The sequence below is a fragment of the Melitaea cinxia genome, chromosome 30 (genome assembly GCF_905220565.1).
Source record: "Melitaea cinxia chromosome 30, ilMelCinx1.1, whole genome shotgun sequence".
In the NCBI taxonomy this organism is placed as follows: Eukaryota; Metazoa; Arthropoda; class Insecta; order Lepidoptera; family Nymphalidae; genus Melitaea; species Melitaea cinxia.
Window position 1 is genome coordinate 371,584 of NC_059423.1, and position 16,190 is coordinate 387,773.

Sequence of the window (16,190 nt, forward strand, 5' to 3'; positions counted from 1 at the left end):
ATCAATTTTTGCTTAATTTCCTAATTTGTGAAATCTTCAATTTTAGGTATAATTTTGGCTCCTAATGCACTAAATATAAAATAATTATTAACTTGGATAAGTCTCAAATATTATTATGCGTATTTCAGAGACACAAAATAAAATAAAAATTGTTATTCATTGCATAACACAAGGTACATTACCTGAGTTAATAATGTACCTACGTAATGTCATGTTAAAATTTTAGCAATTTTGAAATTGTTAGTCGACTTTCTGTTATTCTTTTATTTATTTTTTGAAATGTAATTTTTTTTTCGATATTCGTTCAGTGTCTGTCACGTCATTGTTGTCATACACCTTATGGCGAAATAAATATTTTCATTTTAATTTATTTTATAATTGCGGCTCGTAGGCTGTATTGTATGTGTATCTATTATCATATACTTTATTATTTTTATAGGCTATGTTACAACATAAGTTATATTATAACTATAGGCTATATTGTAACAATAGGCTATAATACAACAACAGTCTGTATCATAACAATAGGCTATATTATATTATTACCACACTATATTATTATCCCAAGCGTTATTATTAATATTCATCACCAAGGCTCGTGTCCCACAGTGCGGGCAAGCGACGCCGGCGCTAGCGCAGACGGAAGTGTCGCTGCTGCCCAACACCAACCTCGCCGCCAAGCTGCCCGCCGTGGAGCATCAGCCGCCGCGCTACTGCAGTGTTAAGGACCACCACCTGCTCAAGCCACCCGTCGCTATGTTGACACAAGGTACGTTCATTTGATATTTATTTAATTTTCGAAGTGAGACTTCTACTCGTATAAAATCGTTGTGATTTGAAACTCGATGAAATGAAAATGTGTCACGTAAAGAAAGGAACACAAATTGTATAGGAGAGAATGAGATAGCATACATTTACACAGTATTTTATATTCTCGGTGAAAAAATTTCTCGTAGGTTACCTTTCAGAAGTTTCACTTCTGCCGTGTGCGAATTGTTTCCACACACATTTTACGCGAACGCACACGTTCCATTAATTTTATAATTTATTATACGTATTAAAAAATCCTTTAGCATCGAATACAATTAGAATTCGCTTAGACCGAATATAAAAATCACCATATCAAAAATTTCCATCTAACGGGTACATCGTTCCATAGCTTAATTGGCTAGAGCAGCGACATGGTCAGTCGGAGATGCAGGTTCGATCTCCGTTGGAGCGGTCGGTTTTTGATATGATATTTAAAAAAAAACGTATACAAGTTAGATGGAGCTAAAGAAGTTTGACTTCGGTGGTGTGGTCTAACGCGAAGTCGTTTGTTACTTGCAGCGTCGTCGTTCGGGCGGCGCGCCTCGGACGGGGGCGCGCACGTGCGAGCGCCGGACGCGCCGCCCACGCCCCGCCCCCGCCCGCCCGCCCACGTGAGTCGCCGCCCGCCCCACCGCACCGGCCTACCTCCCTTGATACGTTAGACACAGTCGGCTAGCAAGCGTACGGCTCACCTGATTCTAAGCGATTACCGTAGCTCGTCCACGCCTGCCGAACGACCCCCCGGGAGCTCTGGTCGTCTTACTCGCCACGGAAACGAAAAGGAAGTAGTTCTTCAGGTGAGCTGTTTGAAATTTAAAAGGTATCTCGTTGTGTCCGACCTAGATCAAAATCTTCGGTAAGGTCGAGGTGCTTCCTTAGTCGAGCTGCTCCAGATGTCGAGCAGGATATTTCCAGCTGTCCCCCATCTCAGTGAAATCTATAACGTCCCTATCACATATAAATATAGTTATTACTAACTTCAGGTGTCAGACAGCGGGCCCCCGACACGACAGTCGGACGCAGAACAATCAGAGGAACAGTCGAGCGATTCTACGTACAATAACAATTTGTGCAGGTAATTGTACTTAGAATGATTATAATAAATTCATATTTTCATTTTTTAACCGACTTCCAAAAAAGGAGGAAGTTCTCAATTCGACTGTATTTTTTTTTTTTTTTTTTTTATGTATGTTACATCAGAACTTTTGACCGTGTGGACCGATTTCGACAAATGTTTTTTTAATCGAAAGGTGGTGTGTGTCAATTGGTCCCATTTAAATTTATTTGCGATCTAACAACTACTTTTCGAGCTATATCTAATAATGCGTTTTTACTTGACGCTTTTTTCATCGACCTACGTTGTATTATACCGCATAACTTTCTACTGGGTGTACCGATTTTGATAATTCTTTTTTTGTTGGAAAGGAGATATCCCTAGTTTGGTATCATGATAAGGAAACCAGGATCTGATGATGGGATCCCAGAGAAATTGATGGAAATTCTTGAAAATCCGTAATAACTTTTTACTGGGTGTACCGATTTTGATAATTCTTTTTTTGTTGGAAAGAAGATATCTCTAGTTTAGTACCATGATAAGGAAACCAGGATCTGATGATGGGATCCCGGAGAAATCGAGGGAAACTCTTGAAAATCCGCAATAACTTTTTACTGGGTGTACCGATTTTGATAATTTTTAATTTAATCGAAAGCTGATGTTTGTCATGTAGTCACATATAAATTTTATTGAGATCTGATCACTACTTTTTGAGTAATCTTTGATAACGCGTAGTTACTTGACTATTTTTTCGTCGATCTACGTTGTATTACTCGTCGGTGTAATTGAAGTCGGTTTTTTTTTTCGTTTGCGAGCAAACACAATTATTAAGTGTGGGTTCTATTTCTATCTCGAGTTTACGTGTCATATATATTTATTCGCTTCAGCCTGTAATATCCCACTGCTGGGCATTTGCCTCAATCCCTATGTAAGAGAAGGATCAGAGCTTAATCCACCACGCTGCTCCAATGCGGGTTGGCGGATATGTTTATTATACGGATGTTTTTAATATTGTGTTATTTAAAAAAAAAAAAAAATCGTTCTCCACCACGAGCAACGATCGCTATCAGGTGTCTATGATAGCGACTGGGACTGATGGCTTAACGTGCTATCCGAGGCCCAAGGGGGAAGTTTCACGAGGGTAGACGTCAAAATCGGAAAGAATACACCCGCCGCCCCTCCTTGGAGCGGGTGTGGGTTGCTCCGAGTGTCCGCGACCTGACGCCAGCCATGCGCAGGTACATGCTGACGCGCGGCAGCAGCAAGCGCCACACGATGGCCACGCCCGAGGACGCCGCCAGCGCCGCCGCCGCGCCCGCCGCCATGGTGAGTGCTGCGCGCCTCGTGTGTATTAAATACAGCCTACTTGTACCTATTGTCTTCGTTTTACTTATACAGGGTGACTGGTGAATTACTATCAATATTTGAGGACGTGTTATTTGAGGATCATATATGACGAAAAAAAATTACATATAAAATAAATATTCATAAACGTCTAAGTAAAGTTAACCAACAGTTATCTCGCTAATTACGCGTCGTCTGGACGCCCTAGCTGCGCAGTCGTCACAAAGCAGGTGTGTAGGTACATTTAGTTATCGCGCGGTCGTTTACCTACGTCCAAACACCGTCAAGTGTTAACAGGGTAGCAGGCTACTTTTGATAAACCAGTATGATCCAACCCCCCTTCATACTTTAATATTAGCTTAGGACAGGCAAAAGTACCAAAATAAGATTAGGCCGACCCCTTCCCCTTGATAAATATTCCCCTTGATAATTTGATAAATATTAATTTATTACGTAAGAATCTAAACGAAAAAATGAATACACGTTTGGTTTGTTTCAATGTTTATTTTTATTTGTACTTTAGGTAGGTACTAATAATTTTTATTTTTTGGTAGTAACAAACTTTGGTTTTAATTATGATCTTTACCGACATAAGCTTTTCAGTCCAGAAGCTTAACAAAAAAAAAAAAAAAACACATATTCAACTACAATATTAAAATTTATCAACGAAATAACGAATGTTGTTTACGAAAGCAAGTGACAACTAGTCGGCACTCGCGCGGTTGTCCGCGATTTTTCAAGGTATTTTCACTTTGCGCATTTTTGTAATTTTACCTAAGAACTATCGAGACTAAAGACATGATCGACCCCCTCTCCCCCTAAATCGTCTTACGTAATAAATGAACCATACTTATTGTCTTTTACACGATATAACACGAACGGGTCACTTTTAAGTACTCTGCATTTGAGTATTGATAAGCCATACCTAATTACTTATGACAGGTCACATTCACACGAGACATAATTATTAGGTATACGCGTAAGATCGATCACTAGGCGCGCGCGCTAGAAGATGGACGTACTCCGACATACAAACCTTATGGCGGCGCTCGCCCAACTGACCTAGTGACCTACTAATCGAATTTAGGGGGGAATTAGAATTAGCGGGGGTTGCGGCGGGCGGCGGCAAGCGGCACAGTACAAGGCCAAGGCCGCACGCGCCGCCGTTATGGCTGAAAATTAATGTGTCTACATTTCATTTATTTAAATTGAAATGTGTGGGGGGAATATTGTCAAAAATTAAGTACCTATTTTTTTTACATAATTCGAATGAGAATCATGTACCGAGTATCCTCTGTAAATATTGATAGTAATTCACCAGTCACCCTGTATATTTTGTTACTTCGTTTAAATACCTTAAACGGGTTTTCATTTATTTTATAAGTGAGGGTAGTTGGTTATAAATTTTTGTACCTTCAAAAGTGATCAATCTTAAATCGACTTTTGAACCCGACCTGTTTCGAACTGGCCAAAACCAGCAATAATTGGCAAGTATCTTTATATATATGGGGGTATTCTTTGACAAATCGACCATTTTTGAACCCGACCCCTTTTGATCTGGCCAAAATTTTTCCATTCTTTTCTGTCCCTTGAAAAAAAATTTGAGATTTCTTTCAAAATATTTATCCAACCCAAAAAAGTTGTCATTTAAAAAATAAACTGGTTTTTATTTTTAAATAGCCATAACTTTTAAAAAAATTGACCTTTTGGTTTCTTTTTTTTATATTATTTTTATAATTTTTGTTATCAAATTAATTTTCCGAAAAAGTAAAGAAAAAAAAAAATGATAAAATCGTTGAATTGCAATTATTTTATTCTATAAAAAAGTTTGTGAAAATTTTTGATTTATGAAAATTAGACATTTTTTTTTTTCAATTAAAAAAAGAAATAGAAAAAAAATCATCATTAGTGAAGATTATTATGAAAGTAAGGTGTTATAGTAACTTTAAAACGTAACATTTGTATTTACTATAAATTTCTATATTTATTTTAAAAAAAACGTAATAAAAAAAAACTTAGAAAAATAATCTTTGATAAAATGTTTGCTCTAGGCATAAACTTGTGTGAGATGTGACAAGATTAGGACCAAAAAGCTTTTCCCACGTATTGACAAGTCTAAATGTTAAGCCTTAAGCTTTCTACACACCGGTTATCTTTTTAAATTTAACGTAAAAGAATTTAACAAAATCTATAATTTTTTTCGATTATCTATCCAATAAGAGGTCATCCATAAATTACGTCACCCATAAGGGGTAGGCGAAGTGTGACATTGTGTGACAAAGGGTGGGGAGGAATACGAAGTCTTGTGTCATGACATTTCAAAGTTTAATTGTTAGTATTAAAATAATTTTATTCTTCATGTCTACGTAGAATCGAATGTGATTTTATTGAAATATAATTTAAAAGTAAATAAAAATAATGTTGAAACTGTTGTTTTATATGTGATATCACAACTTTGTCCAACTTAAAATATAGGCTATATATATATTTCGATTAATGACTGCAATATTTTTATTGCAGAATTAAAATAATATGGCGGCACGAAGTTCGCCAGGTCAGCTCTATTAAATAAAGTATAAAAAACTAACCTCTGTATGTCTGTTCTCTTGTTACCTATTAGGCGGGTGGAGCGGCGTCCGCCAGTAGTGTACGAGTACGTCGTAGCGGATTACTCACCGTCACTGAGAGGCCGCCTGGTGAGTGAGGCTCTAACACACGCACACACCTGTAGTAGCTTAATACACGTATCTGTACCGACGATTTGTTAATTGATATTTATAATTCTTTTTAACCGACTTCCAAAAAAGGAGGAGGTTCTCAATTCGACTGTATTTTTTTTTTTTTTTTATGTATGTTACATCAGAACTTTTGACCGTGTGGACCGATTTCGACAAATTTTGTTTTAATCGAAAGGTGGTGTGTGCCAATTGGTCCCATTTAAATTTATTCGAGATCTTACAACTACTTTTCGAGTTATATCTAATAATGCGTTTTTACTTGACGCTTTTTTCGTCGACGTTGTATTATACCGCATAACTTTCTACTGGATGTACCGATTTCGAGAAATCTTTTTTTGTTGGAAAGAGGATATCCCTAGTTTGGTACCATGATAAGGAAACCAGGATCTGATGATTTAATTATTTATAGTAACTAGCTTTAAACCAACGAAATGTTTCAAAAATAATTATAAGTTTTTTAAGCATCTCTTGCCAGCAAATATAAGAATACATAAACATGAATCCCGGATGTTATGCTACCAAAAAAATTGTATCGTTTTTTGCTAGTAGTTTTCTAGTAGACTCCCAAGTAGTTTGTCTCTTGTGTATGAATTTGATTATAATGAACCACTATAAATTAATTATTCTTCTCCTTTACAAGCAAAAAAAAATCGTTCATTTGACAGTTGAACTGCGATTATCGTTAACAAATCGTTCGGTTATTGTTTCTGAACCGAGGTTATTACAAATTTCTAGTTATAAAGTAAAAAAAAATATATATATATTTTTATCTCATTATACTATTCTTTTTTATTTCGGTGGAAAAAAAGTTCTGTGATTTTTGCTTTAAATTAATACATTCATTATTTTTTTTAAACATTTAATTTGCAATAACCTTATACTTGTGTGTTTGTAACTTTTTGTATACATTTTAAGTTTTTTTTTTTAATAATGTCAAAAGAAATGTTTTGCAATGTTACGTTTGGTTACAAAAATGTAAATTTAGATCGAATATTTTATTTACATAATTAATTAATTATTAAAAAGTACACTTTTGTAGCCAATTTAATTTTTAATTGTTTTACTGCAAGATATAATAGAAACCCGTACGCACTCAGTGTTGTATCTGCTGGTCCTTGATTGAGATAAAAAAAATAAATGTACATGCATAAAACCTTTTTAAATTCTCAAATATATACAGTAATGACATTTTAATATTCAATTGAAGATAACTTCTGAAATAAAGATAAAAGTTAAAAGACAGATTAATAATATATGTAGTTGTTTAAATAAAAAAAATATATTTTTTACAACGGACAACATTTAAAACAGATAATTCTCTGATGAAAATAAAAAATTGTCGAAAATCGTCCTGCAGTAAAAGTTTTACGCCTGTTTATAATGCTATTTTTAGTTCATATGTTATATGAAGATTTATAAAAATAAAAAATAATAATAATTTATTTATTTCAAATCATCCAGATACACAAGTGGAAAAATCCTAAATATATTTGCTTCCGATATATCTGCTGATGTTTCTCTATAATTTTTTGTTATTGTTTTTATATAAATCTTCATATAACACGCCTGCATGTAGTTTTTCTGTTTTTATTTGCTAATTTTTTTATTTCTCCAACCCCTAGTAATAAGCCCCGAGCTAGTAATGGAGGTCGAGGCGCGCATGAAGCGCAACTACCTCCCCCCATCGATAGGCTACAGTTACCAAAACCATCAGAGTCCCCCACCTAACCCTCAAAACCAGGGCTCCATAACTGCTGGCACCCCTAATTTCACCAAAAATTCCATGAAACCAGTCTTAGAAACCATCCCTCAGGGGAGTATTATGGGTTCTAATCCAGCTGTATCGCCTTACACGCCCTCTATATCCCAATTTTCGCCCACGCATGGGGCAGTCGCGTCCCAAACTGGATCAATAGTCAGCGGAACCCCTAACCAAGGGTCTATAATGACAGGAACCCCCATACAAAGTCAAACCTTTAATAGTTCAGGTTCTATCATTACTGGGACTCCAATGGCAAACCAGCAGATGAACACTTCCATATCAAATCAGGGTATGATCATGAGTGGGACCTCTATTCAAAATCAGGGGTCCATTATGTCTGGAACCCCCATTCAAAACCAGTCGATGGTCCAAAACCAGAATTTCCCATCGTCAAGTACTCAGAGTCAGGGGTCTATCTTAAGTAGTACTCCCATGCAATGTCAGAATTTCAGTTCTGCTAATAATCCACAAAATCAGGGGTCGATAGTCTCTGGTACTCCTATGCAAAGCCAGGGGTCAATTATGTCTGGTACACCCATGCAAACTCAGGGCTCAATAATGTCTGGTACTCCCATGCAAAGCCAGGGTTCGATAATCTCTGGTATTCCCATTCAAAATCAGCATTTCTCCTCTGGTAGTATACAAAGCCAGGGGTCAATCGTCTCTGGAACGCCATTGGAGAATAAGAGCATAGGTTTTGGTAACTTTAGCTACAACCAAAGTTTCGGTTCGACACCCCTCATGCTCAGCGGTTCTATAACCGCGGGGACCCCGGTCAGCGGGATCAATCAGAGTCAGTATCGTCACCGGAAGTACTCTGGGCCCCAACGTGTCAAACTGCAAATGTTGGCCACTGTACAAGAAATGGGTAATTTTGTTTTCTTTTACCGGGTTTAAGGTTATCCGGGTTGGTTGGTGATAGGGTATTTCAGGTTTTTGGCTTGTGTGTGTGTTTTAACTGTGTGTGCACGTGTGTATTGTAGCTAGTGTTATGCTGTAATAACAATAAAGAGTCGAGGTAAGTAAAATAAATAATTCAAGATTATTATTACGTATCGTTCATTTTGGGCTTTTTAATTTTTTTTCAGAATGATATCCATTTTTTACTACTACGACATATTTTGACACATACATACTGTCTATAGCCCTATATTATATTTACAATGCTTGGGAACTAACTTGTACGTAAAAATAAAGAATATTTACAAGTGCAACTGAAGTAGGGCACAGCAGGAATTTCCTGCTCAAAATATGGAGCAGCCCGACTGGGGTAGTACCTCGACCTTACAGAAGATCACAGCTAAATAATAATGCTTTCAAGCAGTATTGTGTTCCTGTTGGTGCGTAAGGTGACCAGAGCTCCTGGGGGGATTGGGGATAGGGTCGGCAACGCGCTTGCGATGCTTCTGGTGTTGCAGGTGTCTATAAGCTACGGTAATCGCTTACCATCGGGTGAGCCGTACGCTTGTTTGCCGACCTAGTGACATAAAAAAAAAATAGTAAGCAAAATCTTTAATAGATTTTTGAAATCAGTTGAAAGTTCCTTATGTATTCCAAAAGTTTGGACACAATATTAACCCTATATGGCTGCGGTTCCAATTCAATCTAATACTGTTCTCATATGCCATATTTGTCCTTTGTTTTCGGTGAAAGAAATCATCGTTAAAACTGGCTTTTAGAGCATCAAATTAATAGTTAATCATCAGCGCCTTTCAAGGTGATTGCAGGTGGGAAACTGGCTTTGGCATGACGGGTTGTGGAAAATATACTGGCCGAGAGATTTGAACGTTTTATACGTTTGCGTTTTAAGTCAACACTTTACTTATTAGATGAAATCAGCTTTCGAGGAAATCTATATATTTTTTAAATAAGAGCTTTTGTAAAGAGCTTGTGTTGGTTTTGGTAACTTTAGCTACAATCAAAGTTTCGGTTCGACAACCCTCATGCTCAGCGGTTCTATAACTGCGGGGACCCCGGCGATTAAGTATGTATGAAGACTTTAAAAGCAGTTTTAGTACAAAATGGCTGGCCATCCGACGCTACTTGGAAGGTAGAAAACCGGAAAGTAGTCCTTTTTATATCAACACGTCTCATCCCAAAGTCAGTTCCTTCTTACCCCCTTGTCAGCTGGGGCTACTAGTAATGATCTATTCATGTTAAGGAAGCAGTTCCTCATCGCTGTCAATTAGGTACCACCCATGACCAATTAAATTGTAAATTAGAAAATCGTGTTCAAATTCATTTATTGAAATAAGTCTTTAAGACAGGCGATACTAATTTATAATTTGATTGGTCAAGACGTGTGGTTAAGTGACAGCGATGAGTCACTATTTTCTTAACGCGAATAGACCACACACAGTACTGGGGATAGTACAGCATTTCGTAACGGAAGTAGTAGATTCATTAAGTTAGAACACAGCAGAAAATATTCTGCTCAAAATCTCGAGCAGCCCGACTGGGTTAGTACTTCACCCCTACAGAAGATAACACAGCTAAATAACACTGCTTTCAAGTTATGTTATGCTCCTGTGGTCAGTAAGGTAGCTAAAGCTCGTAGGTTAGGGGTCGGCAATGCACTTGTGACGCTTCTGGCATCGCAGGCGTCTATAGGCTACGGTAACCGCTCACCATCAGGTGGGCTGTCCGTTTGTTTGCCACCATAGTGGTATATACAAATAGTGTGACACGTATATTTCCGTGCGTAGCCCGCGAGCACGCGGAGCGCTACTCGCCGGTGCGGCGCGCGGAGCTGAGCCCGCCGCGCGCCGCCGACGACCTGGCCTCCGCGCGCCTCGAGTACCAGCAGCTGCAGGTGAGGCGGTGCCCCAGCACACCACCAGCATACCACCAGCACGCCACCAGCACACCACCAGCACACCACCAGCACACCACCAACACACCACCAGCACACCACCAGCACACCACCAGCACACCACCAGCACACCACCAGCACACCACCAGCACACCACCAGCACACCACCAGCACACCACCAGCACACCACCAGCACACCGCCAGCACACCACCAGCACACCACCAGCGCACCACCAGCCGTATCATGATCCTAACACATCGTGACACTAATCACATCAGCACGTCGTGATGCACCACACCAAAACACACCATACCATCACATTTTAATACTAATATATATATTTTTACTTTGTACAATACATTTTTACAATTTACTAACCCGTCAAATTGCGTGACAGGGTCTTACTGTCCACTGTAAGCTGAGCCAATATCTAATATATATAAAATTCTCGTGTCGCGGTGTTTGTAGTTAAACTCCTCCAAAACGGCTTGACCGGTTCTCATGAAATTTTGTGTGCATATCGGGTAGGTCTGAGAATCAAACAACATCTATTTTTCATTCCTCTAAGTTATAAGTGGGGTGGGATTGAGAAGGTTAGTAAAATATATGGTAAAACAATATTTGCGGGGTCAGCTAGTAAATAAATAAATATCCCGTATAAATATCCCAAATATTTGCGTTAAGAAAATAGGGAGTCATGGCTATCACTCGGCACACGGTTGTCAAACTTTATATTATTTAAAAATATGTAAAATTACAAAGACTCAAGTATATATATTTTTTATATATTCCAGCGTGGTTTAGAGCGTCGCTCAGCGGGTGCAGTGGGGGGCGCGTCTCCCCCTGCAGAGCGACTCCACACGCCCGCTACCTCCGTACCTGGTACGTAATATAGCCTATATGTAATAATGCCTACAAGTTGCATGTTTGTTATAAAATTGTTTCACCACAAGGTTATAAAAACTTAACGAACGTCAAGGATTCATTTTGCTTTAAACTTGTACATACTTAACGAAAGCCATATTAATAAGATATAATTAATAACCGATGGTAGCAAAACCACATACAATTTTAAAAAATTGTACATCTTAAGAGGAAAGGGTACCGAAGAGACTTTTCAAAAATAGGTATTTGAATAAAATGTTTCTGTCGCGCTGCATGCCGCTACCGCGCCCCGCGCCATCTCCGCCCCGTTTTTTCTATGTGTGACTGTCGCGTTCTTAGTGTGCGTGCGCCGGCTATTCAGCTATTAATTGTTGAAGATATTTGAGTATTCGCATCTTTCGTTTCTGATTGACTACGAGTACATATAGCGTATAGTGCTATTTTTCTGAATTTGGCTTGTTTTATTGAATTTGTTCTGCATCGTATTGCTGTGATTCGGCTTTACTATTATTGGATTTCGTAAACTACTTATTATTATGTTTTATTATTTTGACTTGGATACTCTTTGTGACTTGATTACATTACTATATTTTTGTGGGTAATTATCGAAATTCTTAGGTACTTTATTTATGAATTAGGTATGTAATTACATGGTTGAGGTGTGTGTAAGAATGGGTAATGAAATACATACATAATTATAGTGTATACATGTAGTACATAGTATAAGTGTAAGTATAGTATATACAGGGTGACTGGTGAATTACTATCAATATTTACAGAGGATACTCGGTACATGATTCTCATTCGAATTATGTAAAAAAAATAGGTACTTAATTTTTGACAAAATTCCCATAAATTTCAAGTTAAATAAATGAAATGTAGACATATTAATTCTCAGCCATAATAGCGGCGCGTGCGGCCTTGGCCTTGTACTGTGCCGCTTGCCGCCGCCCGCCGCAACCCCCGCCAATTCTAATTCCCCCCTAAATTCGATTAGTAGGTCACTAGGTCAGTTGGGCAAGCGCCGCCATAAGGTACGCCGGAATACGTCCATCTTTCCGCGCGCGCGCCTAGTGATCGATCTTACGCGTATACCTAATATGTCTCGTACGAATGTGACCTGTTATAAGTAATTAGGTATGGCTTATCAATACACAAATGCAGAGTACTTAAAAGTGACCCGTTCGTGTTATATCGTGTAAAAGACAATAAGTATGGTTCATTTATTACGTAAGACGATTTAGGGGGAGAGGGGGTCGATCATGTCTTTAGTCTCGATAGTTCTTAGGTAAAATTACAAAAATGCGCAAAGTGAAAATACCTTGAAAAATCGCGGACAACCGCGCGAGTGGCGACTAGTTGTCACTTGCTTTCGTAAACAACATTCGTTATTTCGTTGATTAATATTGTAGTTGAATAATAATTGGATTATTGAAGTGTGAATAGTTTCTTTTATTTGTTTTTTTTTTTTTTTTTTTTTGTTAAGCCTTTGGACTGAAAATCTTATGTCGATAAAGATCAATAATTAAAACCAAAGTTTATTACTACCAAAAAATAAAAATTATTAGTACCTACCTAAAGTACAAATAAAAATAATAATTGAAACAAACCAAACGTGTATTCATTTTTTCGTTTAGATTCTTACGTAATAAATTAATATTTATCAAATTATCAAGGGGAACATTTATCAAGGGGAAGGGGTCGGCCTAATCTTATCTTGGTATTTTTGCCTGTCCTAAGCCAAAATTAAAGTATGAAGGGGGATTGGATCATACTGGTTTATCAAAAATAGCCTGCTACCCTGTTAACACTTGGCGGTGTTTGGACGTAGGTAAACGACCGCGCGATAACTTAATGTATCTATACCTACACACCTGCTTTGTGACGACTGCGCAGCTAGGGCGTCCAGACGACGCGTAATTAACGAGATAACTGTTGGTTAACTTTACTTAGAAGTTTATGAATATTTATTTTATATGTAATTTTTTTTCGTCATATATGATCGTCAATTAACACGTCCTCAAATATTGATAGTAATTCACCAGTCACCCTGTATATGTAATGTAGTACATACACAGTATAAAATGTTTGTCTTAGTACCTATATAATTTGTAATGTCTCATGTTTGTCGCAGTTATTAGTACATAGGTATATGTTATATGTATTAATTAACATATAATAGCGGCGATATAACAATGGTTAAAAATAATATTATAATTAAAGAAAAAAAAACAAGAAAAGCCGCCTGCGTGAAGAACAACTATTAGAAAGTCAACTAAAAAGGCCTGAACAAGATAAAAATTCAATAATTACACAAAGATAGCTAAATAAATCACAACAATTTCACACATTATGTACTGTACACTCACAAAAATCATGAAGGCGGCTTTTTCAATTATTATTTGATTTTTGATTGATTTTCAACGGGCTATTCTCCGCAACTCGACGACTTAGTGCGCCTATTTTGCGTGGTAGGCTGGGGGCTTCATTCATGCCAGCCTAGCTCCTTGAGGAAGCCTAGCAGACCCCTTGCGTTGCCGACGACTTCCCGGAGCGACCTCGGTGTCCCGAGGTGTGTCGCCCTGTAGTTCGCCACACTACCGCATTCCAGCAGGATGTGTGTGGCCGTTTCTTCTGCCTCCATGCACGCTCTGCATAGGGGGCTGTCTGTAACACCTAAATTGTGTAAGTGTTTGTTGAGCAAGGCATGTCCGGTAACAGCCCCGACCAGTAGTCGGAGCTGGGCTCTCCCAAAGCCGCGAAGTTTGCGGGACAATCCTGGGTTGATCGTCGGAAGAGCTTCCTTGGTCTGCCTGCAGGTGGTTAGGTTTGTCCAATATTCTTGGTGCATTACCTTGGTGTTGTGTCGCAGCTGGCTGCGCAGCCATCCGAAAGGCAGGGGTAGAATGGGTTCGGGTCCGTAGACCCTCATCTCCGATCCATTCCTCGCCAGTCGGTCAGCCGCGTCGTTGCCTCGCGATCCACTGTGGCCCTTTATCCATTGGAGGATAATGGTGTTTGTTTCACTTACCTTCGTCAGAGCTCGATGGCACTCGTATATTAGCCCCGATGTCATGGTGTCGCTCTGTAGGGCTTGCAGGACCGATCTGCTATCGGAAAGAATACGGATTGGAAAACCCTGTACCTCTCTAGCCGTGATCGCTGTTACAGCCATTATGATTCCCATACATTCCGCCTGAAAGACGGTGTTGTGGATTCCCAATGGCGATGACATGTTGATATTCAGGTCTTCTGAGTAAACCCCAGAACCTGTACCTGTTGATGTTTTCGACCCGTCTGTGAAGATTCTCAACTCCCTGGGGTTGATACCTTCCCCTGGGTCTTCATGTAATTGTATTCTATATTTTTTGTCGAATACGTACTGTTTGGGTATTCTGTCGGTGACCGCTTCGATGAGCGGTTCCCTGTTCGCCAGTACTCCAAGTATACCTGTATGTGTTACTTTTACGTTTCTCCATAGGTTTAGCTTCCTGAGTCTTACCGCGGCCGCTCCCGCCTCCTGTTGGATAAACAGATGCAGCGGCGGCAAGTTCAGTAGGGCTTCCAGGGCCGCAGTCGGGGTGGTCCTCATGCAGCCCGTAGTCGCCATGCAAGCTAGCCTTTGAAGTCGTTGTAGCTTTGCTTCGCCGGTGATTAGTTTGGTTCTCGGCCACCAAACCACTGCGCCGTAGCTGATAATTGGCCTGATGACGGACTGGTACAGCCACAGAGTGATTTTCGGGGATAAACCCCATCTTTTACCTATCATTCTGCGGCACTGCCAGAAGGCTATTGTGGCCTTGTCAATCTTGCTGTTGAGATGGCTGCTCCAGTTCAGTTTGCTATCTAGAATGATTCCTAGATACTTCACCTCCGAGCTGAACTGCAGCTCAGTTCCGAACAGTCTAGGGGGATTGTAGTTCCCCAGTAGTCGTTTGTTAGTGAACATTACCTGTTCCGTCTTTCTGGGATTGACGGTAAGTTCGTTGTCTATGCACCATCTCTCCACAATCCGTAGCGCCTGTTGTGTAACATTACACACGGTACTGCTGACTCTGCCGCTAATTAGAATGGCAATATCGTCAGCATACCCGATCGTGAAGTAGTTGTGCTGGTTCAGTCTGGTTATAAGGTCATTCACCACTACGTTCCACAGTAGTGGGGAGAGCACCCCTCCCTGTGGACATCCTTTAACCACCAGTGCATGTTGTGTCCCAGATGATGTAAGTCTGATGACTCTTTTACTGAGCATGTTACCTATCCAGTCAACCATTACCGGGTGTACACCGTGCTTAACCAGGGCCGACGAGATGCTGGTGAAGTTGGTCATGTCAAACGCACCTTCTATGTCGATGAAGGTGCCGAGACACATTGCCTTGTTTTCAATGGCCTCTTCTATTTTGCTGACCACTGCATGTAGAGCTGACTCTGTTGATTTACCTTGGCTGTACGCATGTTGGTGTGAGTGTAGGCGTACTGTAGCCAGGGCGTTTTCTCTCAGATCCCGTTCACACAGCCTTTCGAGGGTCTTCAGCAGAAACGATGTTAGGCTGATAGGTCTGTGGGATTTGGGTTCGGAGTAGTCACTTTTTCCCGGTTTGGGGATGAAGATTACCTTTACCTCCCTCCACTGCTTTGGCACGTACCTGTGAGCTAAGCACGCTACCAAGACAGCGGTAAGCCTATGGGTCAGTTGGTTGCCTCCCCACTGCAGAAGTGCTGGGAAGACCCCGTCCAACCCTGGGGATTTGAAGGAGTCAAAGCTGTTGATAGCCCATCTAACT

At 39.6% G+C, this 16,190-nt stretch overlaps 1 protein-coding gene across 1 annotated transcript in view; it reads left to right on the forward strand.

Annotated features, from left to right (window-relative positions):
• The window catches only part of LOC123668051 (serine/threonine-protein kinase par-1), a 74,516-nt gene that overhangs the window by 50,421 nt on the left and 7,905 nt on the right, over nt 1-16,190 (forward strand). Inside the window, exons 14-21 of the mRNA XM_045601844.1 lie at nt 610-769; nt 1,330-1,421; nt 1,794-1,885; nt 3,103-3,203; nt 5,839-5,904; nt 7,569-8,576; nt 10,414-10,520; nt 11,316-11,403. Of these exons, the coding sequence (XP_045457800.1) occupies nt 610-769; nt 1,330-1,421; nt 1,794-1,885; nt 3,103-3,203; nt 5,839-5,904; nt 7,569-8,576; nt 10,414-10,520; nt 11,316-11,403 (1,714 nt within the window). The remainder of the gene's footprint in view (nt 1-609; nt 770-1,329; nt 1,422-1,793; nt 1,886-3,102; nt 3,204-5,838; nt 5,905-7,568; nt 8,577-10,413; nt 10,521-11,315; nt 11,404-16,190) is intronic.